This window comes from Caretta caretta, chromosome 16 (assembly GCF_965140235.1).
Source record: "Caretta caretta isolate rCarCar2 chromosome 16, rCarCar1.hap1, whole genome shotgun sequence".
NCBI lineage: Eukaryota > Metazoa > Chordata > Testudines > Cheloniidae > Caretta > Caretta caretta.
Window position 1 is genome coordinate 9,588,293 of NC_134221.1, and position 27,209 is coordinate 9,615,501.

A 27,209-nucleotide genomic window follows, 5' to 3' on the forward strand; every position below is an offset into this window, starting at 1 on the left:
AGAGCTGAGAAGAAGGGGTGTTCTTCCTTTGTGTTATTAATGATCCTTCCCCTACCCTCTCTTTCTTTAAGGTAAGAGGACTGGTCAGCCCCCATCTGCTCTGCAGTGAACACTGTGGGACCTCACAAATGAGAAATTCCAACCTCTGTCTCCATTCAGTCTTGGGCCTGCTTGAGTTGCTTCTTCAGCAGATACCAACTCAAACTCCTCTTCTGGACTGAAAGAAGAATTCACTGGCACCACTGAAAGGCTCCCACTTACTTCACTGGGCTCTGGATCGGGTTCCTCTATCCTCAGCCTCCCACCTTGCTCCATCAGCGTGTGCCAACCTTATCCATCTCAGATGCTAAAAGATTATAGAGTCTCCATGTCTATCTAGCTCTTGGCTGCCTTATAGGGTTTTCCCACGAGCACAGAACTCTTACAAAAACAGGAGCTGAGAACAAAGAGCTATCTGGCTTTATAGAAGAAGTCTGCAGACAAAAAGAGGCCCTCCCCGCCCTCTTTAAATGCTTAGCTCCCGTCACCCCCACCCCAATCCAGCATTGAGAAGTGTCTTATTGTTCCACTTACTGGGATTCTTCTCTTAATCCTCTACCCGACACTCACATTTCTTTTACCCGAGCTCTGAAGAGACTCGTTTCCTCCCTAGGTAGTTCTGCAAAAAGACCCTGCAAAAAGGCCATGGCAGAGACGTGTGTTGGCAAAAAATACCCAGCAGGCGGGTAAAGTGGACTTCATATGAATCTTTAATGCACAGAACAACCTGTCAGGAGCCCTGCAAACGAAGACTCCACAAGCAGCAGTTCTGCAAACTCAGAGTGTTAAAAAAACCCCAGTTTGCCTGCAATGTCTTTGCACCTGCCCGGCTGGCGTTAATCTCCACGATCTTCGCTTTCAGGATGGTGCCTCCAGCTCCCGGTGTCGCCTCCCAGAACTGAGACGCTTCGCCTTGGCTCCTTGACGCTCTAAGGCAGCGGGCCCCCTTTCCCACCTCATCCGCTTCCAAGGCTAGCAGGGGAGGGCGCAGCTAGCTCTCCTGTGCCCTGACCTGGCTCTTTTGGATTTCTCCTCCTCTCAGATTTGGAGTGCGTAGTCCAGGAAATTCGGTAAGAAAAGATTAAAAAGGAGAGACGGTGCTACTGAGTCAAATTAGGCATTTTCATTTTAAAAAATAAAATAAAAAGGGAAATCAAAGTCCAACTGGCTGATTTCTTGTTTCTCCACCGCCCATGTCAAAAAGTCCAGTTTGGCCTCGCTGTCCCCTCCATCTGAATGTCACCCTTCCTCTAAGCCCACCAGCTACTCAGGTTATCACACGTCCATGACTCCTCGGAGTTCCCTTCCACAGCTCCAGGCCAACATCGTCCCTCACCGCCCCTTGGATTCCCCGTACATGTTGCGCAGCATGGAGACCATCTTCTCCTCGCACGTCACTTTGGTGTCCTTTAGGATGTTGTACCAGACCATGCCGGCTGGCCGGACCTCTTCGCTGCGGCAGAACAGGTACGGCATGGTGTCAGTGCGGCTCTGGATATAGGCACTGCGGAGCAGGGTCGAACAGTGGCTGCTAACTTTCTCCAACCTCCTTAAGATCAGGTGAGCTTTCCTGGAATGGAGAATAGCAGACGGAGACATAGCAAGAAGGTGGAAGCAGTTGGACCAGAGAGCTAGGAGCCAGGACTAGAGGTGGGTGACATTGTTTTGGGGAATAGTAAATTTGCCGAAAAATTCATTTTTCAGGTTGAATTTAGCCAACAGTTGTGCATAACCCTCCCACCAAAAGACAACCAACCAACCAATCAAACAAAAAAGATCTTTTTTTAAATGTTGAAATGGTTTGTTTTGACATTTTCAACATGAGCTGTTACAAAATGAGCTGTTACAATCCCTTGGAACTGACATTCTGTTTAGAAAATGTCAATTCGAACAGACAACTTGTTTCAAGATGTTGTTTTGATTCAACATCCAAAACATTTTGTTCGACCAGACTGAAATTTTTTTCGGTTTTTTATTTCGGCAAGAAAAAAAATATCAATTTTGGTTCGGCCAACACCAAAAAACCCAAAACAATTATTCACTTAGCTCTAGCCAGGGCTCCTAGGTTTTGTTGGTAGTTTGTCCTGTCACATACACAAAACAGTTCTGTTAACAGTTGCCAGCAGATAGATTGATAGAGTCTGTCTTCTGATTCCTAATTACAGTAAAAGTTTTTTTTGTCTGGCATGTTGGGAAATGGGGGGGTGCTGGTAAGAGAAAAATTCAGGTTAACTAAGAGGGAGGGAGTTTGGATGTAGGAGGGGGTGCGGGAGCGGGTTAGGGCACGGGAGAAGTTTCAGGGTGCCAGATCCAGGGGGGCGCTCACCTGAAGCAGCTCCCCGCAAGCCATGACCTATCCCTGCTGTTCCTAGGTGGAGGCGAGGCTAGGCGGCTCTGTGCATTGCCCCCTCCCTGCCCCGAGCGCTGACTCCGCAGTTCCCATTGGCTGGGAACCGCGGCCCCTCGCCAACTGGACTATACACCGGACTTTCTCTGAAGATTAGAAATGCCGGATTTATAGAGCTTTCCGATTGGTACAGGGCTGGATAACACAGTTTTTACTGTAATTAAATGTCTATAGCTCCTGCTATGCAAGGATCTCAAAATGCTTTACAGATGATACAGAAGATAGGACAAGAAGCAATGAGCTTAAATTGCAGCAAGGGAAGAGTTAGGTTGGATATTACGAAAAACTTCCTGTCAGGGTGGTTAAGCACTGGAATAAATTGCCTAAGGAGGTTGTGGAATCTCCATCATTGGAGATTTTTAAGAACAGGTTAGACAAACACCTGTCAGGGATGGGATAGATAATACTTAGTCCTACCATGAGTGCAGGGGACTGGACTAGATGACCTCTCGAGGTCCCTTCCAGTCCTATGATTCTATGACAATGAATTAAGGGTTATGGCATCTATACTATTATTCCCAGTGTACAGATGTGAAAACTGAGGCACAAGGAGGTTTAGTGACCTGCTCTAGATAAAAAGTTGGGAATACAATTCATCACGTCTCTCAACTGCATTGGGTCATCTAACCTAGGCTGCCCTCTAGGCAGTAACAGCCTCTTCAGTAGTATTGACCTATCACAGAAAGTTTCCAGAGCCCTGCCCTATGGCTTCAAAACTGGCAAACTCCCGCCGGGGCTAGGGCTTGGGTGGTATGAGCAGCTCAAGTAAAGTAACCCTTACCGGAATCTTTGGCAATTAGAGTAAAATAGATATATATGACTGATTTGGCAATACATTCCTGAACCAAACCTGTTCCTCCAATAACTCCCTGGGGACTCCGGAGTTTAATGTATGCTCCCTTCTTTTTTTATTTCTCAGTTGGCTGAAAGAGAGAGAGAAGCAAACATCCTGTTGGAAGCTGGGCTTCCTCCCCCAACCCAGGGGCCAAATTTGCCTCTCAGTTACACTGGTGCAATTCCAGTGAAGTAACAAGTTGATCACGATTCTTAAGAAGCTGATGAAACATGGACTCATAGAATATCAGTGTTGGAAGGGACCTCAGGAGGTCATCTAGTTCAACCCCCAGCTCAAAGCAGGACCAATCCCCAACTAAATCATCCCAGCCAGCGCTTTGTCAGGCCTGACCTTAAAAACCACAAAGGAAGAAAATTCCACCACCTCCCTAGGTAACGCATTCCAGTGTTTCACCACCCTCCTAGTGAAAAAGTTTTTCCTAATATCCAACCTAAACCTCCCCCACTGCAACTTGAGACCATTACTCCTCGTTCTGTCATCTGGTACCACTGAGAACAGTCTAGATCCATCCTCTTTGAAACCCCCTTTCAGGTAGTTGAAGGCTGCTATCAAATCCCCCCTCATTCTTCTCTTCCACAGACTAAGCAATCCCAGCTCCCTCAGCCTCTCATCATAAGTCATCCACCATCATCCACCTATCCATCCCTTTAGCCATCTATCTATCACCATGGCACAACCCTCAAACTCACTGCTACAGGAAGCCAGTGGAGAAGTGACAAGCCAAATGGGAATATCTTGCCCTCTCCTTCCCTTACTTATCTGGAGTTCTCCAGAATACCTGCCTCCCCCAACTCATGCCTTACCCCAGGGAGGAACCCAAGCACAGCCGCCCTCTCTGCAATTTGTCAAGTCTTCAGAGGGGGAACGGGCTAGGAAGAACCCAACTCTGTAACAGCAGAGAAGGAAACATGCAACAAACCCAAAAGACAAAACAAAATTAAGTAGTTAGAGGCCAACCCTCCCCTAGTGAGAGCCTGCAAAGTGCTAAATCAAAAGTGGGGAAAGAGGGTTTATTTGAGTGGTTTGAAAGTCTCAAGATCACAGATTATTCCCTCTCCCGCTGGTGTCGCAGCAAAGCTCTGGAATTAGGCTTGGGGTTTGTTACAGTTACCGAAGGAATGTCAATTCCCAATAATGACATGTCAGGGGCAGCGCTCTCAGTCAGCTAGGTATAAACATAGGGATTATTTGATTATGAAAGCTTTCTGGTGCTTCAGCCCCCGATTCTTTGGGAGGGAGCATGGCTATTTTCTGATGCGGCTGCTCTCTCCGAGGCATCTCACTAATTGAGATTCCAAGTAAGAATTCACCGTGAGTCACAAAAGAGTGCGGTACAGACAGAAGTGCATGACAGAGCGACAAGCCAAAACAGCAGTGACTGGAGCCAATCAAGCCTCCACAACCAGGTATGACTCTCTGTTTCTCGGGAGGCACATACATTCGATGTGATGGCTTGAGCTTTGACCAACACCTTCCAACTCCCGCTAACACAATTCCATTAAGTAGCCACCACCCTACCAGAGAGGTGCTCCCTCTCCCTGCAATCCAAGATGCATAACTTCACCAGTGACATACCGCCCGCCCCGCCCCACCCCAATCCTTGCCAGAGATTGTTAAAATGGGAAACACTTTGGAGGTTTCCCATTATGGAAGTTGATATTTTCAGTGAGGATGCCATAGCTAAAACAATGCACACCAAGGAGTCATATTCTGCACTGACTTTCACTGCGTAGAGTTCATTAACTTCGATGTGGATTGCACTGGGTGTAAGCAAGCATAGGATTTAGACTCATGTCTAAAAGAGTCCAGTGCTTCTGAACATTGTGTCTGCAGCACAGCATCGGGACATGCCTGCTATTACTAAATGTAGACGGGAACGGGTAGATATAAAATGAGTTACACATTTTTGAATGACGAGTTTTCGTCAGAAAACAACCTTTATTCTTGGGGGGAGGAACAAAAATGTTCATGAACCCTTCTCAACACTGTCCAAATTTTGTCATTTTTCATTCTTTCTGGGGGCTAATTTCCCCCAAAATAGTTGTCAAAAAATAGTGAAAATACTTTTTGAATTTTTTATGACAGTAAAAAAATACAATTTTTAAAAAGAAATGAAGAAAAGTGGGCCTAGTTCAACAGAATGAAAACAACTTTGAAATTTCAACATTATTTGTGAAACCAGCTTTCTGTGTTTTCACCAGCTCCAGTCAGACAGCAATGGCCATTTCCAGTTCATGCTAACGACATTCCCATTGAGCTTCTCTCAAAGTCAAGCCAGCTGGATTGTGAGCTGGGCCCCGAGTTGTGAGCTCTCCCTGTCGAGTTTAGGGAGACAAGATCTACTAACATTCATGAACCCTTTACAGTGTGTTCGGAGAGGGGACCATGTGTCGGGTGTTTGCTTCAAAGGTCAAATCTTGCCAAAGAATGGAAAGGCTTATATGGGTGGGAACTACCCAGTCTGTCTGAATGAAAGGAAAGAAAACAGGAAGGTAGTTAAAGAAAGAAAAGACCAACCTATTTTGAGCACACATCTGGAAACACTTTCTTGTTTGGAAGATTGAAGGTATGTCTACACTGCAATCAGAGGTATGACTGAAGCTAGCTTTGATCTAGCTAGCTCAATCAACTATAGCAGTGAAGTCATGGCAGCATGGGCTAGCCACTGGACTACACAGATTCACAGATTCCAAGGCCACTTGATATCTAGTTTGACCGCCTGTATTGCACAGGCCATAGAGATTCCTGGAACAGATCTTGTAGAAAAACATCCAGTCTTAATTTAAAAATGGTTGTGGTGGAGAATCCATCACGACCCTGGGTTAATTGCACTCACACTTTTAAAAATGTATGCCTTATTTGCAGTCTAAATCTGTCCAGCTTCTAGAGGTTTGTACAGCTCCTGGTGCTGTGGATTCATTACTAGCATTATTCAAGCTAGCTAGCTCACTTACGTCTCCATGTGCTGCAGTCACACCTCTGACTGCAGTGTAGACAGACCCTAAGAAGCAGGGTGAATCAACACTCTGATACCTACACTGGGTTTGCTCTGGAGACAGCTGGTGTTTGGCGTGAGTTAGGACAGAGTGTGTGAGGGAGGTGTCATAGCTATCTTGGTATCAGTAATATTGTGTGGTGTTCTCTGCCCGTTGGGTGATTCGGGAAGAGGGGGTGGTCCAACTCTGGGCTGAAGTTGCAAATGGAACGACCTGTGTTATTCTGCTTGCCTTGGAACTGCCTACTGAAGTGGATGCAACAGGAGAGACTGGCGGGAGGTGACACTCACTCTATTGCTGAGAAGGCAAACAGGAGATGGATGTGTGGATGGGCAGGAATAGCTGGGAGTTTGTCCCTTACGTGCTACAGTAAAAGGAAGCTGCATTTACCCACAAGTGAGTCCCCTCCACTTGCTCTAGGGCAGTGCACAATGCATGAATATCATCCCCTGCATCAAAATGGGTGCAAATAGGGTCATGCCTTGAGCTTCATAACCCCAGATCCCCAAGGATGGATTCAGACCAATGGTCCGTCAAGTCCAATATCCTGCCCCTAGCCTATGCCAGATGCTTCAGATGAAGGCCTAGATCTCCAGGACATGCCTAAATGTGCCTCCTGTCCCATCTCTCCTCCATTCCATCTCCTATACCCTGTGTTTGCTTCCCTCGTCTTTTCTCTCCCTCTTTTGTGCCATCTGCTTATCTCTCCCTCTCCATTTCCTTCTTGTCCCTTCTATAGTTTCCCATGTCCCCTCTTCTCTCTTTCCCCCTCTCCATCCCTTTACCTTTAGACACCACTGAAAACTCCCTCACACAGCTTGCTTCCTCCAGCCTGTCCTGGGCCATTGCTGTTATGGCAGCACAGGGCAAACCCATGCCACTCCCTCTATCCATCATCTCCTGGGGACAACTGGTGGGTTTGTTCTGTCCTCCAGCAGACATGTGGTTGCATCTTTCCGTCTCACTCCAGCTGCTTTGTTGGGTCTGGCTCTGCTCAGTGGCTGGGGAGCCTTAGGGAGTGCAACCATGGGAAGCAGCAGGTGATGGAATGGCCCAGGGGATGCACCAACTGCAAAGTGCTCCGACGGACAAGCAGAGGAGGCAACAGCTCCATGCAGGAGAAACCAAGGAGGAACATGCTGGAGTGGAGGATCAGGAGGGAAGTGGATACCTGGATTTTGCTATCCTCAGGTTGATGACAAACCCCCTCAGCAATGGCCAGGTTGCTTGGCTCTCTTGGGGGGAGCTGGTGTGGCTCACTTGTTTGAGAGGGTTAATGAAGTCATGCTTAAATGTTAGACTTTTGGCTGACATCTTTTCTTTATTAAAAAAAAAAAAAAGGAAGAAGGAGAGAAAGAGACCAGGGGAGAGGAGAGAAAAAGAGAGAGAAGCCTGCTGGTGAAGGCCGGGTAATAAATTACAGAAGCAGTTCTTGGGCTGCCAATTTAAGGCCATCAATCAAATTCTGGCCACCATCCAAGTGCTCTCTGCGGGGGGATGTCAGGCCAGATCGACCACCTTTTCAAAGACTGGAAATGAAATCTTCCTAATGCCGAGCTACCCCGTCGCTGCCAGAAACAATCATTTATTCCCCTATGAAAGGGCAGGATCAGGAGGGGATGGCTGCAGAAGTCAGACTCCCGGGCTGGCTACAGCCAGGGCTGACACTGGCTGCACTAAGCCCCCTGACCCACCGAAGCTTAGTGGCTTCTTCCCCACCCCATCCCCACATGATGTCATCCCCGCTCCACCTCGCCTGCCACAGCGCACTTTGCGCCAGCTGGTTTAAACTTGGTGCCAGCCTGGGACTGATCTTGTTTGCTGTGAAAGTGAAGGATTTAGGAGGTTGATGCTGCGGTAAAAATGATGGAAGGGATTAAAAGTAATGGCCCTCTGCTGCCATTTTCCCCTCTCGTGTTACTGGGGCCTGAAGAGAGATGGGAAGGTGTGACTGTTCGGGCCGTTCGAAGTGCTCATGCATGGATAAAGGCACTGTCGTAAGGGAGTGTGATACAGTAGTTAGAGTAGCAGACCTGGACTCCTGGGTTCTATTCCCTGTGCTGCCAGGGAGCTTGGGAGAGCTGGGTGTCTTGCACTGGCTACTTCCAGCTCTGCCCCGGGCCAGTTGTGCCCCATATGGTGCGTCACTTCACCCTTCCCCATCTCAGTTTGCCCATCTGCATTGGGAATACAATACTCACCTTGCTCCCAAGGCTGCCGTGGGCCTAGTTAGCTGCTTGCAAAGCACTTTGACATGCTAGGATGAAAGACACTAGGAAAGTACAATGCAGGATTACAGAGCAGACAGGGAACAACAGCTGTGTTGGAGTGGAGCAGGGTCTCGCCCCAGGACTCTGACGGGAGGTGGGGGAGAGGGTCAGTGCCTGGTTGTCTTGTTCTCTTGTGGGGTTTCTTTGCTATAAATTCAGATTTTCCGCCCAAGTGATAATTGACCCAGGTCTGTCAGGCTCTCAGATGGGAGGATAGAGAGTCCAGCACTCCAAACCCTGCTATCACAGCCTCTCATCTGTACATCGTATTCCCTCCAGTTACCGTAAGGCAGCTGCTGGTGGAGACGCCTGCATTTAAAAGGATCTTCTCCTGCTGCTGCGGTCAGCAGGGGTCTGTTATTTGCTTTAAGAAAAGGAGGGGCTTAAAGCCCCATGCTGATGTCACATCCTGACCTGATGAGCACGGGGGTGGGGACAATTTAACCATGTCTATTTCCTCCACCTCTCGCTGAGAGTTAGACACTGTTGCAATGGCCACAACAACTCCCCAAAAATCCAGACAGCTGTTAAAAGAAGAGCCTGTGACATAACAAAGCACCGTCCCTGCACCACACAAGCCTGGGAAGGATCGAACAAATGCATAGTAGCATCAGGCCTTTATTGGTCTAGACAGATTCTTCTCTTTAGTTGGAACAAAGTGTTGCTGTAAATTTGGAGAAAGCGTCTCTTTTTGCGTGTGTTAGGGTTATATGGGGTTTGTTAGAAGAGACTAGCAGGATGAAGCAAACCAGGAGCCAAGTCCTGACCACAGCAAGTCCTGGTCTAGGGCCACCTATGAGCTAAGTTTTTTAATGTCTCCTTAATGTAAACCTTCTGTTTGAGACATCTGGTTGTCAGTGTGTCTTCTCGCGAGCAGCTGTTTGCAGTAACCTGTGGCTTTCATGGAAATTGGGCTCTCAAGGACTCCAGCATGATGTATTTATTACACAGAGGCAATAGACTCCCCTCTTGTCACTAAGTTTTATGAGTGAACATTTACGGTGGATCTGAGGCTCATCTGATAAACATTTCAAGGTACGAAAATGAATGCCCTCCTGGGAACGAGAACAGCCTGTCAATTAAAATCTCATTACGAGATGTTCCCTTGGGAAATCCTCAGTCACCTCTCCCGCTGTCGGGGGGTCCATCGCTGCCAGAGCAACCTGAGAAATGAGGCTGGAGGACAGACGTTTGTTCTTGTCAAGAGACTAGAACTGCTTGCAAGCGGCAGGGGTATTTTTAGAAGCTTCCCCATGGCTAGGAGATGCTGGTTACTCAGATGCATGAGGGGCTGCTGAAAGTTCAACCGGAGATCCCTGCCTCTGTGTGGAAGGACAACTGCGGAATCCATGGATGTCTCTAGACATTGCTTTCTGTATAACGATGTGTCAAGGACATGCTGGAGAGCACCTTCCAAATCTCCTTGCTTGACATGGAGAGACAAGTTTGCCTGGCTTGTATTTTCCTGCTGGATAATGCCCTCAAATAGGTACATCGTCACTCAGCTTCCAGAGATGCCCAAGTAACAGATGCAGTTACCGGGGAAACATAAAGAAAGCCAGTGGCCCCATGGATTTGTACAGAGAGGGACGACTTAAAATGACAAACATCTTGCAGTGCCATCAAGGAGAGGGGAAGAGAGTGGCTGCACATCAGAGGTTAATGAGCTATCAAAAAAATTACAATCTAGGTCACCTCTGAAGGAGGGCCAGTCACAGGCTAACTTGGATTTATGTCTAGGAGGGTCGTAAATTGTTGCAAGAAATTGTGGCATGGAGTCAGGAGTGGATCCCTGCTTGTGCCCAATATGCAGGGTGGGCAAAAAAAGTATAATCTATTGTTATTATGTGTTTATTGTGGTTAATTGCTCCCCCCATCATCTGTACCTCCCAGTTCTCTCTCTCTGTTTCTTTCTAGCACTCAGAGAAAAGGTCATTTCTGAAACAGACTGCTGACAACATAGCATTTGTGAAACATCTCTAAGCATCCTGGCCGAATCTAGAAACCTGAGGGAGCTTCATGTCACTTGCGGAATGTTCTTTGTGAGGAGTTATGGTAGCAGCTCATGAGCAGTGGCAAAAAGGTCGTAAGAAGACACCTTGTCCAGGAAACAACCCAGCTTACTCTCCCAGTACTCTGACATGGCATACTCCGTGTATGCTCTATTCCACAGTTGTAGTCTCTCTGAACCTGCATGTTCACCAGTAATATACTTTTGCAAATACCCCAAAACAATATTTGGGGGGGGGGTGCTGTTACTGCTGGAACCGTTGTTCTTCACAATCTCAGAGTTATCCAGCTGCTAATTCCCACTCTTAGCACGAAATTAGGGAAAAGGGAACACAGGTTTGTAAAATACATTTTCTGCCATAGCCTGGGCATGCTTCAGTTTGCAGCACTGGTTTTTAGTGTGCACTGCATTTAGAATTTGGGGAGGCCACTGTGATGCCATGTTATTGTTTTAGGTGGGAGGGAGGGAGAGAAATCTAAGATCTTTAAGAGTATTTATAACTTGTAAAGTGCCCAGTAACCATGGTGAGGGGCAACGTATCAATATGTCTCATCAGGCTGATTAGACGGACAGACAGACTATACACCTCATCTGTCTGTCTCTCCATCAATCAGATGAGAGAGAGAGGATTAATTCACCAGCAGGGGTTTAGGAGATATTGTGCTGCAAAGTCACAGTCTATCACATGCTGACAGTTCATGCACCAAACCCTAAGGAGATATCACAAGGGTAGAACTACAGATTAAAAAAAAAAAAAATCTGCTGTTTGTGAGACATGTAAACAAATGGAAGTTTTATCTCCACTCTCTCATGGTGTCAAGACAGTTTATGCATGTGAACCTTCTCCCCTGCCCCTTAAACAAAAGCTACATGAGGCCCTCATGGCTTGTGCCTCCAAAATAAAGGGGGAGAAAGAGCCTGTTTACGCCTTCACATCTGTAGTGGGCTGGTGGGCCACAGCTGGGTTAATGGTTTAGATGAAGCTGCAACTCCAGCATTCACTGTCGCCTCAGTTAATTTTACTGCTGTTCAAAACCAGAACACAAGCAAAGACGATCGCTGTGGGACAGCCACTTTCACTCCGGAGATCTCAGAACAATAGGGCAGGATCTAAGTGGTAGAACATCCACTGTAAACTTCTCAAGAACACATGACACAGAGCTGGGGAGGGATTTTCCAACAAAGGTGTTTGTCAGTCAAAAAGTGCTGATTTGTCAAAATCCCAAACAGTCTCCCTCTGCCAGTGCCCCAGTACGGTGGTCTGCTGCTCTCCTTCACCACCTGGACTTTTTCTACGTACCAATGCTACAGCTGTTAGAGGATGTGCTGATTGAGGCAGAGTCCTGGATACATCCTTAGGGTAAATTGTCCCTTTATTATTCTAGTCCTTAGCTCTCCAAACACCTGACACAATGCACCTCAGTCCTAATTTGTATCACTCTCTGTACTTCCACATTCATTCATTCATTCATCGAATCAGTGTATACTGTGATAATGCTGAAAGTATCAGGGCACATTTGAATCCTGGAAGAGTCACAGTCTCTGCCATGAAGACTCTCCAATGTAAAAAAGACTGGGGATCAGTGCTAATTTATAACAGCCTTGGCAGTTCACCTCAGTCCTAATGTATAGCACTGTGTCCACACAGCTTTATCAGTTCACTTAGGCCCAGATCCTACTTTGCAGCACTGCCTGTTATTCCCAGGACTGGTCTCCCAAACAACTGTTACAAATCACTTAAATCCTAAATTACAGCACCCCTTGTCCCAATCCAGGGCAGATGATGACGCTACCTCTCTGGTATTAGGGGATCATCAGGGTCATCTGAATGGCCACCTAAACAGGATGCACTCAGCAGTGTAAGACACTAGGCCAGTCTAATGGGGTGGGATGGACTAACCACAAAGGATTATGGGAAAGCACAGCTACCTGGGCCCCAGCTCATCCTCACTGCGCCAGACAAAGTCTCCAAACTTCTCGTAGTGTGAGTTGTAGTGGTGCTGGACTCGGAAGAGCATGGACGTGGAGACCTCCATCAGCGTGTTGTAGGCTGTCTGCTGCTCCTTCCCACTGGTATAGCCATTGTAGAGGTTGTAGATTTTGTCGGCTATCTCTGCAAAGAAGCAGGGGAAGGAGGAGTTTACAAGGGAATGGGAGTGCGGGAAGGGAAAACCGGCCAGTGGGGCTGACGTTGTGGGACTGGGGTGGCCACCTCACCCACAGCAGCTTGGAAGTTGGCTTTAGAGCACAGCCATCTATCTGGGCAGCTGAACCAGACTGAGGCCCTACATGGCTGGAACCCAGAGTCCCCACAGAGACCTAGTGACTTCAACAACTCCAAGTTGGTGCAGGGAGTCTGCCCCTGCAGAACCATTTGCAGGATCAGGGCTTGACACCTCAACTCTGCCATCTCCCATTCAGTGATGCACCCTCTAAACCCCTGCGTCCAGTCCCAGTCAGCCAAAGTGCTGCAGCTGCTGAGTGGGAGCTGGCAAATAGTGATGCACAGAGGGAAGGAGATGCCAGAATACCAGGCACAAAAGCCTAAAGTATCCGTAGTGCTCACCTATACCCCAGAGCTGGGAAGCACCGCTGTAGAGGGAACTGCTTGCTCAAACATTAGGCACCAGGGGCCAGATTTTCAAGAGCCCAGCTCTCCATGAGAGTCATCTTCACTGCAGAATTAACCCAGGCTCTTACTTGGGTGTTGCCCCTAACATCCCCATACCGAGCCCTCGCGCGTGAGTTGGCTGGCGTTTTCAATGCAGGCAATCTGGCTTGCCTGGGGTAGAGCTCAACTGCTGCTTTCTCTCGGGCTCGTAATCTGCCCACTCTGCGGCAAGAATCCCGGCTAACCCCCTCGAAAGCTGCCAGCCCTCCAGTGCTTTCCCACCAATCCCCCAAGTCCTCCCACAATTCGCTGGGAAAGCATCACAGAGCGGCTCAGCTTACAGCAGCACAAAAGAAGCGACACACCTATGGGGGGGGTGCAGTTACCCCCGACTTTCATTTTTCTGGGTGTGTGCTCCAAAGGGGTCTGCACCTCTAGTCAAAATTTTGTAGGGGTCCGCAAATGGAAAAAGGTAACAGATCACACACATCAGACATCACTTGCATCCGATGAAGCGTGCTGTAGCTCACAAAAGCTTATGCTCAGATAAATTTGTTAGTCTCTAAGGTGCCACAAGTACTCCTTTTCTTTTTTCATCAGACAGACTGTGAGCTTTTGGTTATGCATGTACCCTGCATGTCCCTCTTTGGCTCTTCATTCTCTTACTGCTGTTCAGAACAGTCTGGCTATTCCAGCTTCACCCCTCGTTCTTTCTCTCTCAGGGCTTGTCTACACAGGGACACCCAAGAAAGCTAATCCAAATTATTTTTTACAGTGGATTAGTTAAACCAAATTAAATCCCTGTGTTGATGCTGTCATTCAAATGAATTAAGCAAAATCGAATTTAGGCCACTTTAATACTGAATTTCAATGAACTTTTGAAGTGTCCTTGTGTAGATAAGCCCTCATTCTCCTTTAACGTCTCCTTCAGTATCTCTCTCCCCTTCTCTTACCGTTGTTCCTTTTCTTTTCTCTCTCCTCACCCCCGCTGCATCATTGGCTGCACGGCAATCAGCTGTGTCTCAGAGGTCAGGGGAAGTGGGAAAAAGGAGGGTCAGGGGTGATTAACAGGAGAGCTCTCCGGGGTCTGGGAGCAGGGGAATCAGGAGATTGAACTCTTACCTTCTGCCTTGCTGTCATCCACTAGTGGGCAGGCTGTTCTCAGGGTGACGGTGCTCAGCTCTGAATGCCTCCCTCGGGTGTCCACGGCATAGAGGGTAAATCTGGAAGGCAGAGAGAAGATCAGCTGTGATAGCCGCCACACCAGCTCCGCGACGGTACATGGACAAAAGCTCCAAAAGAGCAATGAACTGTTCGGTCCAAGTTCGTTGCGTCCACTTCCGGCAGCTTGAGTGGGCTAGAGGAGAACAGTAGCATTTATAATGAAGAGGACGAAGAAGGAAAGCTGCTGGGGCCTCACTGCCCTGCTCACTGCGTTTATGCAAGGGGACTGGTGTCTGGAGAGCTGTCCCACTGCCCTGCAGCTGTATAAAGTCACTCACCTATGGGGGCTGCTTCCCCTGCCACACTGCAACTGTGCCAGGAGACTAGTTTCTCCAAGTACACTGCCTCTACCTCCATCCTTAAGTAACAGAGGTTTTAATTCCTCTCTTAAATGCCCAAAGCGGTGGTGGCAGCAGCTTGTATGCATCCTTTGAACAGACCTGGAGGTTGTCTTTTCTCCATTCTCTAGCCAGAGAGGGGTTGGGAAAGGCTGAGAGTGTTGATTTCACACTTGAAATGAATGGAGAGCATCTGACAGTAAAATACGGCACTTGTGCAAGGAAGAACCTTTGATCAAACAGGCCGTGGGCCTTTTTCTTTTTTTGGTTTTGAGCAACGAGTGTCCCAATCAGAGGCTTACAGTGTAAAACACAGAGAGCTTCTTATCAGCTTGGGGATCGGGTAAATCCTAGCATAATCCTCTGCACGGCTCTCAGTGGGCATCTTTCCATATTTATCCACTCAGAGCCAGGCGGTGCAACACACGTCTCCAGGGCTGGCTTTGACAAAGTGCAGGAGCTTACCTGGCCTCCTTGGAGGTCTGAGAGACCCAGGGACGGGGCACCCGCTGACTGAAGCCAGATCGGGCCACTAAATAGCACAGCCCAGCTTATTATCTTAATGTCAAACCTGACAGCTCTTGGGAGAGAGTGAAAATTGTTCTTTTAAAAGCTGTTGAAGCTTAAGTGGGATCTGGACTGTGCTGTATGTTCTTTTCGCTGTGGTCCGAGTCCACAGCAGCCTTGGCTCTCTCAGAAGTACCATCCCCACGGATGGTCTCTCTACCATACAGAGCCGAAGGGGAAATTTCCAGCCTGGGTAGACGTACAGGCACTCGCTGTGACTGAGCTTGTGAGCTGCAAAGAGCAGCGTAGCGGCGGTGCCACAGGTGGGCGAACAGGCTGGCGACCTGAGTACGTACCAGGAGTCTCAGATAGGTTTGTGCTCAGATGGCTAACCACGCCGTCAGGGCCACGCTGTCAGGGCCACACTGCTCTGGCTAGCCACGCCGTCAGGGCCACACTGCTGTGACTAGCCACGCCGTCAGGGCCACGCCGTCAGGGCCACACTGCTGTGACTAGCCACGCCGTCAGGGCCACGCCATCAGGGCCATACTGCTCTGGCTAGCCACGCCGTCAGGGCCACACCGTCAGGGCCACACTGCTGTGACTAGCCACGCCGTCAGGGCCACGCCGTCAGGGCCACACTGCTCTGGCTAGCCACGCTGTCAGGGCCACGCCGTCAGGGCCACACTGCTGTGACTAGCCACGCCGTCAGGGCCACACTACTGTGACTAGCCACGCCGTCAGGGCCACGCCGTCAGGGCCACACTGCTCTGGCTAGCCACGCCGTCAGGGCCACACCGTCAGGGCCACACTGCTGTGACTAGCCACGCTGTCAGGGCCACGCCATCAGGGCCATACTGCTCTGGCTAGCCACGCCATCAGGGCCACACCATCAGGGCCACACTGCTGTGACTAGCCACGCCGTCAGGGCCACGCCGTCAGGGCCACACTGCTCTGGCTAGCCACGCCGTCAGGGCCACGCTGTCAGGGCCACACTGCTCTGGCTAGCGACGCCGTCAGGGCCACACTGCTGTGACTAGCCACGCCGTCAGGGCCACACTGCTCTGGCTAGCCACGCCGTCAGGGCCATGCCGTCAGGGCCACACTGCTCTGGCTAGCCACGCCGTCAGGGCCACGCCATCAGGGCCACACTGCTGTGACTAGCCACGCTGTCAGGGCCACACTGCTCTGGCCACACTGCTGTGACTAGCCACGCCATCAGGGCCACACTGCTCTGGCTAGCCATGCCGTCAGGGCCACACTGCTCTGGCTAGCCATGCCGCTCTGGCCACACTGCTCTGGCTAGGCACGCCGTCAGGGCCACATTGCTCTGGCTAGCCAGGACACACTGGGCACACTGCTACTTGTAGCGTCCAAGGTCGATCATGGCGAGCACGTGTACATCTGCCTGGGCTGGGAATGGATCCCTCCAGCTACAGCGTGTACTACCCACGCATACACAACGTACGAACTGGCTTCTGCTCTTTTCCACACACTGGCCTTGTCTGGGATTGGGATTAGCCCCAATTCAGCCATCGAGGGCCATCGAGCTATGTAGCTATGTCCTGCCCACCTCCAGAGTCGACAAGGAACTCTGTCATTTGCACCAAGGCAGCTCACAGCAAGGGATACGCTCCATCAGTGCAAACAGTGTCTTTTCTTAGCTATATTTGGGGTCTGCATGGGCACAGTTCTGTCTATACATCGCCAAGGAGTCTGCCTGCCCACAGGGACAGTTGTCATTTTGTGAAGCTCAGTTGATACAGCATGTTACGGAGAAGAAGCCCACGCAGTGCCCTCTCGCGGAGACACTGCTTTTACCCTGTTATTGTGGTCCCTTCATCTAAAACTGAAGTTGTTTAGATTGGAAGCATCAGAGCATATGGAAAACCACTGCAGCCCACAGGAATGATAAGGCCCATTTTATAGAGGGGTGAACTGTGACACTTGCAGGTTGAGCGACTTGCAGTGAGGCAGCGGTTAAAACCGGCAGTGGAACCCAGGAGTCCTGACTCCCAGTCCCCGGCTCTCATTGCTGGACAGCACTCCTCCTTCTCCACAACCAGCTTAACACAAAGGTGACAAGCTGCAAAAAGAGCGAACGACACAGTTCTCCCGCCAGCTGGTGTTCAGTGCAATACCGGCGTCATTTGTTTCTGCATGTGCTATTTTTTATTTTTGTAATGTGTGAACACAAGTTTAATCCCTAACCTCTGCCCCAGCTGTAGTCATTCAGTCAGTCAAGCTCCAATCTGTGCCACAGCATTTTCCTTTAAAGCTGAGAGGTTTTATCAGCACATAATTGCAGCACTTTGTAATTAGTGCCCACATAATCGCTTCGACCGCAAGGGGGGTCAGAAGGTGGCGTCTCTGCCTGGAAGAGTGTTTAAAATATTTCAGCAGCGTTGGATGATGTCAAAGGCCCAGACCGGCACCACGCCTGACTCGTCACTGAGCTCACCCTGACACAATGGGAAAGTTATTCAGTCACCAGTTCCAGGAACACTGGCAGGGCTGGGTTAATTGAGAAAAGGTACACAGCCTCCTGGATCATGGTTTATTACAGCAGGGTTCCCTCAATACTATGCTGCAGTGGGCAGCGGGCCCTATGTCCCACACATTCTAACCTGGCTCTGGTTAGCTGTGTCAGAATTAAAAAAAACCCCAAACTATCCACATCCACTAAGCCACAACTCTCCAGCCCTTCAAGGATGTTCTGAAATTCCACCTCAGGAATCATAGGGAATATCCTGGTCATAATGAGCCCAGTCCCAGAAAGGGCTTGACTCTTGCTCCCCTTGAAATCCCTCATAGCTTCTGGGGGGGAAAGGTTGGAACCCGCCGTCCCTTTTTTTGCCTGGCTTTGTGTTAACCGCCTGTTTCTTACCCCTTGTACACATTAGAGCAGGGGTGGCCAGCCTGGGGCTCCGGAGCCCCATGTGGCTCTTCAGACGTTAATATGCAGCTCCTTATCTAGGCACCGACTCCGCGGCTGGAGCTAAAGGAGCCAACTTTCCAATGTGCCGGGGGGATGCTCACTGCTCCACCCCTGGCTCTGCCCCCACACCACCCCTTCCTGCCCCCTCCCCTCAGCCTGCCGTGCCCTCGCTCCTCCCCCCTCGAGCCTCCCACATGCTACGAAAGAGCTGACCGGGAGGTGCGGGGAAGGAGGGGAAGGCGCTGATCGGCAGGGCTGCTGGTGGGTAGGAGGCGCTGGGAGAGGGGTTGGGGAGCTGATGGGGGGCTGCTGACGTATTACTGTGGCTCTTTGGCAATGTACATTGGTAAATTCTGGTTCCTTCTCTGGCTCAGGTTGGCCAGCCCTGCATTAGAGTGTAAACTCAACAGGAACCTCTGACTTGGCAGGGGTGTTTTCCTCCGTTGGGTAGAGTGCTGGGCATGGCAGCAGGGCTATAATAAGGTAAATAAACAACAGAAGGAAAAGAAGATCTACACAGATGGGAGAGGAGAGGAATTGTTCAGGGTGTGGTCCAAGAGGGTGCAAATTAGGTGCAAAGGAATTAGCTACGGAAACGGCCCTGAGGCTGAATGTCGAGGGGGGGGGGGGGGGGGGGAAGATGCCTGACAATGAGAGTTCATATTGTGGAATAGTCTTCTAAAGGAAGTAGGGGCAACCAAATTTCAGATATTTAGAACTAGGCTGTCTGGAGTTGCTGGGCAGAGTGGCCTCACTGTGTCTAAAGGAGCATTTCTGTCAATACCTCTGGCAATCTGTTACTCGCATCACAGCAGCCACCTGTGCTGATTTCAAGGTCCACCCTCAGTTTAGTTGGTGAGTGATTTTAAGGAGGCCAGAATGTATCCAGGCATTCCTGAGGGGATAAGGGTATGTCACAATAACGAAGGTGGTGACACCGTACCACAGGGCAATGATGAAATGATTTGCTCCTATGGGACATGGAAAGAGAAGAAAGGCCAGTATCTGACATTGAGCAGAGCTCTAAGTGCTAAGAACACATCAGTGTGGCATCTTTAATGAGTGGCCAGGACCTCACTGTTATGTCTGAAAGACATCATTTTCCAACAACGCTGGCTGTTGAGAGGCCTTCACAATGTCCAGCAGCCCCCAAATGCAAAAAGCTCCTGTGTCATGGACACAATTTGCCAGCGGCTCTAGCCTGTAAGTCCCCTGTCATGTGACCCTCTGTTAAACCAGGGAGTGATTCATTTACTTTAGAGAGGATGGAAAGCAGCATTCCCACTCTGTGACTTCACGTCCGCTGCATGGAGCAGAGGTCGCCCCACACCGGCTATTCCACCATCCAGGTTGTTAAGTTCAGCTGTTAACATTTCCAGCCTGTAGCCATCCAGCTACTGCAATCTCCTGTATTTCCGGTCATTCTCAAAGGGAAGACTCTGTAGAGGGGAGCCAGATGTTCTTGAGTTAAAGGGCCAAATTCGGAGATGAACCTCAGTAATTCTAGAGGGAGTCTATGGCTATGTCTACACTACAGCTTACGTCAGCATAACTTATGTCACTTGGTGTGTGAGAATAAATCACTGTAAGTTACACCGACATAAGCACTGGTGTGGATAGCATTTTGTCAGCAGGAGAGCTTCTCCAGCCAACATAGCTACTGCTGCTCATGGGTGCTGGAATAGTTAAGCCAGGGGTGACTTTTGGCCTGAGCGCCACATCTGGGTATGGAAATTGTATGGCAGGCCATGAATGCTCACAGTTCCCAGCCAATGGGAGCTGCAGTGGCAGCACTTCGGGCAGGGGCAGGGTGCAGAGCCCTCTGGCTGCCCCGCGCATAGGAGCTGGAGGGGGGACATGCTGCTGCTTCTGGGAGCTGCGCAGAGCCATGGCACATGCAGAGCAGGGCAAGCCCCAGACCCTGCTCCCTGTCGGGAGCTCGAGGGCCGGATTAAAATGTCTGAAGGGCTGGATGCGGCCCCCAGGCCATAGTTTGCCCACTCCTGAGTTAAACCAATGAGAGAGCTCTCTCCTGTCAGCTTAGAGCAGCTACATCAGAGAGCTTACAGCTGTGCCGCTGCAAACTCTCTAGTGTATCCGTGCCCTAAACTGGTGTCACTTCCATCGCCTTCCTTGCCCCTCCCAGCATGCACATCACACTAGGGCTTGCTCCACACATACACAGTGGCAGTGGCGAAGCCAAAGGGGTGATCTGGAAACAAGCGAGTCTAACTGGTGCAACTTTGTGTGGTGGTGTGTAAACGATTTACACTAAACCAAATTCAATCATTCTTTAATAGGTTTAAGAGTGTCCACACACGGGTGATGGTGGTGGTGACAATTTATCTCAAGCTGTTTCTAAACTGATTTAATTAAATTGGTGCCCAAACTGTGTAGACATGCTCAACGTTCTCTCCCTCAGATACTGACATGTAAGTCGGTCTGAGGGATTCTAATGGAGTGTAGGAAACTCTAAATTACACATCGCCTTTGGATTGGGCCCAAATTGTGCAACAATTTGGTGCTGGTGAGTGGCTGAGCTTGGGAATAATTTGTTTATTCACAGTCCAAATACAACATGGGCAGCAGGAACATAAGCTTCTCTACGTGACCCACTGACAGGCTCCACCTCTTCTTGCAGTTCGAAGGCTGAGAGATTAGTTTGGTCGCCAGACTCATTCAGTTTTTGGCGTCTCTGCTAAGAGACTGCCAATAAGGGTGTGACGAATGCTAACTGGACTGAGATCCAACAGCCTATTGCATACACGTTATTGAACGGCTGTCAGGTGGGAACGACTGAATCATGGTCAACATGGGACTGGATGAGATCTAGTGACCTGGAGGTGAAAGGCTCTGCATCCCAGTGCAAATCGCCTGAGCCTTCCAGGCCACGAGAGGTGCACACATACAGTGTAGATCTCAATTCTGTTTCCCAGGTTTTCCGTTGTTTTTTTGGCATGGCCAGTAACGCTCACACATCCGCCAGTGATTACAGGGTAAAAAGACCTCTGCATGAACATGCCTCACACTGCCGAAGCAGGTTGCTTTCCCAGATCCCTAGTAAGCAGCAGCTGCCAGCTAATCTCCTGTTCTCATGCTTTTGAGCTCTCCAGAACTGTCACTGTGTTGGCTCCTGATTTGCAAGGTCCCAGGTGAAGTGTTGGAACTCGGCCTTTTGCCTCCACCTCCAGCTATCTTTGCTCTGCATGGGGAGTAGCCCATTTCCTTCCCTTACTCACAGTTGGCTCTTACACTCACACTTATCAAACGGGTTTATATTAAGGCCCTCGAAATCCTCAGTAGCGCCTACATGCAGTGCTCCGAAGGGCTGCCCGGCTCCGTACCCACTTCAGTGATGGAAAGAATTGCTCTGCAGGCATGCAATGCTAGCAAAATAACCACATCTAGTTCTCCGTGGAGACCCCAGCAGGAAAGGGAGGCAAGAGGTGAAATGTGCTTCGCTTCCATTTCCCTGAACTTTATTTCCCCCCTTTGGTTCTCTCTCTCTTTTCCTTTCTGCTCCGCAGTGACTCTCTTTTTTCTGGTCCCTCTTTTAAAAGTCGGCAAATAAATTCAAAAGGCGCAGGACTGACAGGGCTGGAAAGTGAAACTCACGATCCCTATAACAGGAGACAGCAGCAGGGAAAATTTTGCCAGCTGTCCCATGTCACAGACCTGCTAGGACAGCTTCTAGGTGGTCGGGCTTGCAACAAGGGCCTCTTCCTGAGCTGGGCCTATGGGCACTAACTGTGCTGGTGGCTTTTGTGATGCAGTGATTGGCCAGAGGCCCGTGTCACACAAGCCATCCCCATTCACCCTCTCTCCTTGTCTAGCCTACTCTACTGTCCTCACGGACACAACTATGATTGGAAGCAGGAAAATGCCCCCGACCTACAATTTCATTTTCTCCAAGACCGGGTGGCACAGCAGAGCACTGGGGACCCACTGGTAAATGCCACCACTGAGAGGACCGGGCAACTACAGGACTGAATTTATTTCTGCTATTTAGTGCTGCAAACCCAAGAGACCCCTCTGGGTAGCCTGCCAAGCTCCTCTCTGCACTTGGCTCGGCGTGTGGGTGTCTTCTCATAGGAAAGACACCGCTGCCATCAGTAAAACAGCCCTCCTGCTGTGGCAACAACTGAATTGACGCGTTGTGCATTTCTGGGGGAGAGACAAAGGAGAGTGAACTCGCTGGGAAGTAACCTGAAGAGGTGGGGATAAAAAGCTGCCTTGTGGGGTGAGCTGTGAAATGGATTGAATTCCCTTTTCTTTCCTCCAGTTCCCTGCACCATCATGCTCTATCGCTGGGGAGCTGTGAACACCAAGGAGTGCAGAAAACTGCTTAGGGGAGCAACAGGGAGCTCCGACTAAACTAAACCAGCTACTTGCACTGAAAAATGAATGCCAATGCAATTCCCGATCATGATGTGAAGGGATGCTGTATGCACACTGAAAATAAATGGGACCTGTGGGACAAGTTGGGGTAGGACCATCCATGAGGTCATTCTACAGCCCCTCAGGTGGGCAGAGGAGCCATGAGAGCCCCTGACCCCTGGCATCCCCATGAGAACATAAATCTCCCACAGGGAGAGAGCAGCAGGAACTGCTGAATTAGCTCTGGAAAATTTTAGTAAGTTTGACCCTGTTTGGTTGTCTCTATGGGCAAGGTGACAGAAGGAAGTGTTGCCTAGTAGATAGGGAACTACATTGGGATTCAGGAGACCAGGGTACAATTCCTTGCTCTGGCCTTGTGGGTGATCTTGGTCAAGTCTCTTCACTGCCCTGTGCCTCAGTCTCCCTATCGATGAAATGGGGATCATGCTACTGATAATGTAAAATTCTTTGAAATCTAAAGATGCAAAGACACTTTAGAAGGGCTAGGTGTTATTATTTGTTCTGATATCAGTCTTGAACCAAGAGCAGATAGAATGAGGGGCATATTTTGCATGGGGGAGGGGAGTCTGAGGCCCCTGCATGAGAGGAAAAGCAAAGGGATGAAAGGGGCAGGATTTCCATGAAAAACATCAAAAGAATTTTACAAAACGATTCCCCCAATTGTTGTCATGGAAATTTTAAATTTTCCTTTCTTTTTTTAATGAATGAAAAACCAAAAACTGAAAACAACTGAACAACAAACTATTGTGGGAGAGTTTTTAGTTATTTTTGGAAACAAACATTTTCTTTTTTTTTTTTTTTTTTACAGGGGTGGGGAAATTTTCAAACTTTTCCATAAGCTCTCGGATGGGATTTTAACTGTGTGTCTGTTTCCCTCTCCCTCCCCACCCTCCCCCTCGCCCTCTAGGGTGCAGACCACGGACATCTAACAGCAGCCGCTTTCTATGGGGACTGAGGAGGACAGATGGGACAAAAGCTTTCAGGCGCGCACCCAGTACAGGGCAAAAAGTGGTGATGGTTGGCTAGGGGCGGTATCAGTCTGGGCTTTGAGAACTACACCAGTCCCTGGGTGGAGAAGATGTCTCCAGACATCACCTCAAAGACTCGGAAAGTAGCCAATCACTGCAACTGAGCATCTTCACTTGGGCTCCTAGGGGAAGAGAGCAGAAACAAGGCTGGGCTGCCATAGGTTAACGCAACCGTGTGTCCGCCTCAAAGCCCGTGGAGGAGTAGATTGACTGGGAACGTATCTCATCACCTGGGTCTGGGGTGGAACACAGGGATCTCCCACCACTGGTCCTGGATCCAGCACCAGCACTCCCTTTGACACCAGTCAACGCCTTCCATCAGACACCTCAGATGGGACCTGTATTTAATCACCTTCACAAGGGTCCCACCGCTGACACCAGCCAACCTGCTGTAACCAGTGAGACTTGCTGTCTTGCCAGTCAGCCACACAACCAGAGCACAACTTCATGCCAAGTTGTTGCAGAGCTTTTGACCTGGCAGAGCTGATGTAAGGAGACACTGGTGGTGCCAGAGAATGAGGATTGCCCAGGGAGGAAATGAAGCTGCTAAGGCACGCAGACACCAGGGCAATCCGCAGGGCAGGCAGCAAGATGACTGCATCTGGCCTGGTGGAGGGGACTGTCTGGAGTGTAGACATGAGGAAAACAAAAGGGAAGCAAGGCTAAGGGAAGGACTCAAGCAGAGAACACCCCGCCCTGGAGTCCAGCTCTGAGTAAATCAGCCACAACACTTCCTTAGGCATCAATTCATCCACTGGAGTGCATGGCTAGGGGGAATCTCTCAGATCCAGGCTCCCTGGAGCTGCTGCCAAGCCCAACCTAGACAGTTTAAACTGTCCATCTGCATCTCACCACCCTGTGCAACGGAGACATTAGAAACAGGAGAAAACCCAGAAAGGCTCTTTCCAAGTGTATGTTCTGTGTGTATGGGGGGGGAGAGGAAGGATAATGTAGGCAGACACGTGATATACACTGTATGTTCCTAGGCTGAGTGGAGAGACACAATACGACTACTTAGGCCATCACGAACTTTTGGGGCCAAACACAGACTCGATGGAAATGGGTGCAACTCCACTGAAGTCTATGGTAGGGTTGCCAACTCTGACTGAAGCTATTCCGGGAGATTCCCCCCATAATGTAACGTCATTTTCTTAAAATATCCTATTCAAATCTCCCGGATAGCTTTCAATCATCGCTGGAAGATCAATGACGATTCCAGGAGACTCCAGGCCAATCTTGGAGGGTTGGCAACCCAAGTCCACCGACTAAGGGGGACTAAGTGGCTTGCCCAAGACAACAGGTGTATAGTCAGGGTCAGAACTCAGCAGCTCCCAGCCCCATGCTCAAGGCATTACCCTACATGCCCGCCAATCAGAAATGCTTTACATTAAGATGTGGCAGGGCTTGCAACATAGCACAGAGGAATTTAATGCTAAGCTTTCCTCTAACAGGTCTTCTCATGTTTTCCCAGGTCTCCAGTGGGTTGTAGGCCACCCAGCCTGTATCACACACCTGGCTCTTTTCCTCTTTGATGCTCTTGGTTGAATAATATGAACAATACTTTTACACAAATAATAAATATTTGGCTCCATCCATGCACTGCTATTCACCTCTTGGGTGAAATGCAGCAGCTGTTGAATGGCAAACACAGCAATGCCTCTCAAGACTTATCATCATGTATATTCTGCTGGAGCTGCAGGGGACATGCAGGATAACAGAATGCAATTTCCTGATTTAGATTTGTCCAGGAAATCAGGGTTAAAAACCCAGCTCTTAAAAATTGCCAGGGTGCCTTTAAAAACGTGATGCTAGAATATCTGGTTTTCCCAAAAGATAGCAGCCCCGGCAGCATAGTGTCCCCTGCCATCATGCTGGGAAACTAGTTCATGACTTAGATGGAAGACCACTTCTGCTGAAACATAAGGTAAGTTGCTGTAGCACCTGAGAGATGCTGTGACATCTTCCTGATAGGTTTCCCATCCAAAATTTACAACTCTTGCAGTTCTATCACTCGTCTGGTGCTTTTCTTAAACCCCCAGCTCCTGGAGTCCTATTGTTATGGGAGAATCTCAGCTTCCAATAAAAAAACAAAAAGTAAGTTTCTAGGCCTAGTAGTTGCAGAGAAAAGCTTGAAAATGCAAAACCCGAAAGGCTCAAAAACCAGAAGGCAAATAAACAGAGCTCAGAACATATTATTATGTTTTCAGATCCCATGATTTTAAAGTCAATTTCATGATTTTTGAGTGGCTGGGGTGGGCAGTGCTGCAGCCAAGAACTGACCCAACGTAACCACACTTTGTGTGGGAGCTGAACAGTTTCTGTTACATGATGACATGGATGCAGGCCCAACCTACCACTGCATCTCTCTGACACTCCACATGCTTGACTCTTGCTCTCTCCTGCCTCTGCTGTTTACTGTATATTTTGGGTTCTCGCAACTGCTAGATGCTGTGGGATATCATGACCTAACTGCCTGGGCCATGGGAAAAGAGTGCCAATAAACAATCCCATCATTTGCCATGTAGCGATGCTAAGTAACCATGTAGGTATATGGACACACTGGATATTCAGTTATGGGATGATCACTGACGAGGACTGGCGGGAAAAGAATTCCATTTAGTCAAAAAATGTCAAGGTTTCAGGATTTGTCTCACCTCAGCATCAAAACTAGACCTTTCAACATGCTTCAAGAAAAAATAGGAGAGATTGAGAGACAGTCCCAATCTAGAACAGCATCAGCCCAGTGGTTGGGGATATAGGGGTCCCTCCTCTGAACGAGGCCCAAAACTCTGGGCTATAGAGTCAGTCTCTCCTGTTGGCACTGTTCCACTTTGTATAAATAATTAAATATTCATTGGCCCAGAGAACGAGATGCTGACTCTGTAGGTTAGAGCACTCAGCGAGAGATGAGGGAGACCCGCATTCACACCCGGGAACTACTGGATTTGGATCAGGGACTTGAACGTGAGTCTACCGCATCTCAGGTGATTGTCCTAACTACCAGGCTCTTGGCTACCATGGAGGATAGATCTGTCTCTCTCAGAATTCCATCCTGGACCTGAGAAACCTTCCCAAAGAAATTTTCATCCAAACCAACTTGATTCTGCGAAATATTTAGGTTGCGATGAAAAACATTTCGTCGAAAAATGACTGACTGGCTTTTCTACCAACCTTACCCTGTCACACGTATGACACTATTGTTGTATGCCTGGAGTCCATCAATGCCTGTATTACACTCTCATTTGAACCTTCTGCCTATTGAGTTCTAACCCATTACAGTCTCATAATTACACTCCTCGATTTTGGAGCAATAGATCATCAGATCCACGCTCAGGTTCTGGAAATGCTCTCCCAATGAAAGCTGCTTGGTTAGCTAGAGGACTGTGTTTTGCTTTCAGGAGAAGACTCAGCTACAGTGAGCAAGGCTTTTGTTTCACTCTCTCTGGGTCTGAACACAACCAACACAAAATGCCTGAGGCCAGTGCAGAGTGCTGATGTGAACACATCCCACCTGCGCTCTGCCAGCTCCTCTGGCGCCTTATTCGCTTTAGAACAGAATTCAGAGCCCTGGTCCTAATCTACAAGC

The 27,209-nt window shown here is 49.1% G+C and overlaps 1 protein-coding gene across 4 annotated transcripts in view; it reads right to left on the minus strand.

Moving 5' to 3' along the window:
• Window positions 1–731: 731 nt before the first annotated feature.
• Window positions 732–27,209, minus strand: part of ASTN2 (astrotactin 2) — a 604,755-nt gene continuing 578,277 nt past the window's right edge. For 3 of the 4 annotated variants that reach the window (XM_048822555.2, XM_075120548.1, XM_048822557.2), the window contains 3 exons: window positions 14,313–14,413; window positions 12,509–12,692; window positions 732–1,609 (listed from right to left, as the gene is read on the minus strand). In XM_048822555.2, the coding sequence (XP_048678512.1) occupies window positions 1,372–1,609; window positions 12,509–12,692; window positions 14,313–14,413 (523 nt within the window). In that variant the 3' untranslated portion in view covers window positions 732–1,371. Of the gene's footprint in view, window positions 1,610–1,632; window positions 3,370–12,508; window positions 12,693–14,312; window positions 14,414–27,209 lie in introns of those variants that run through there. The other variant, XM_048822556.2, reaches the window with a different exon arrangement.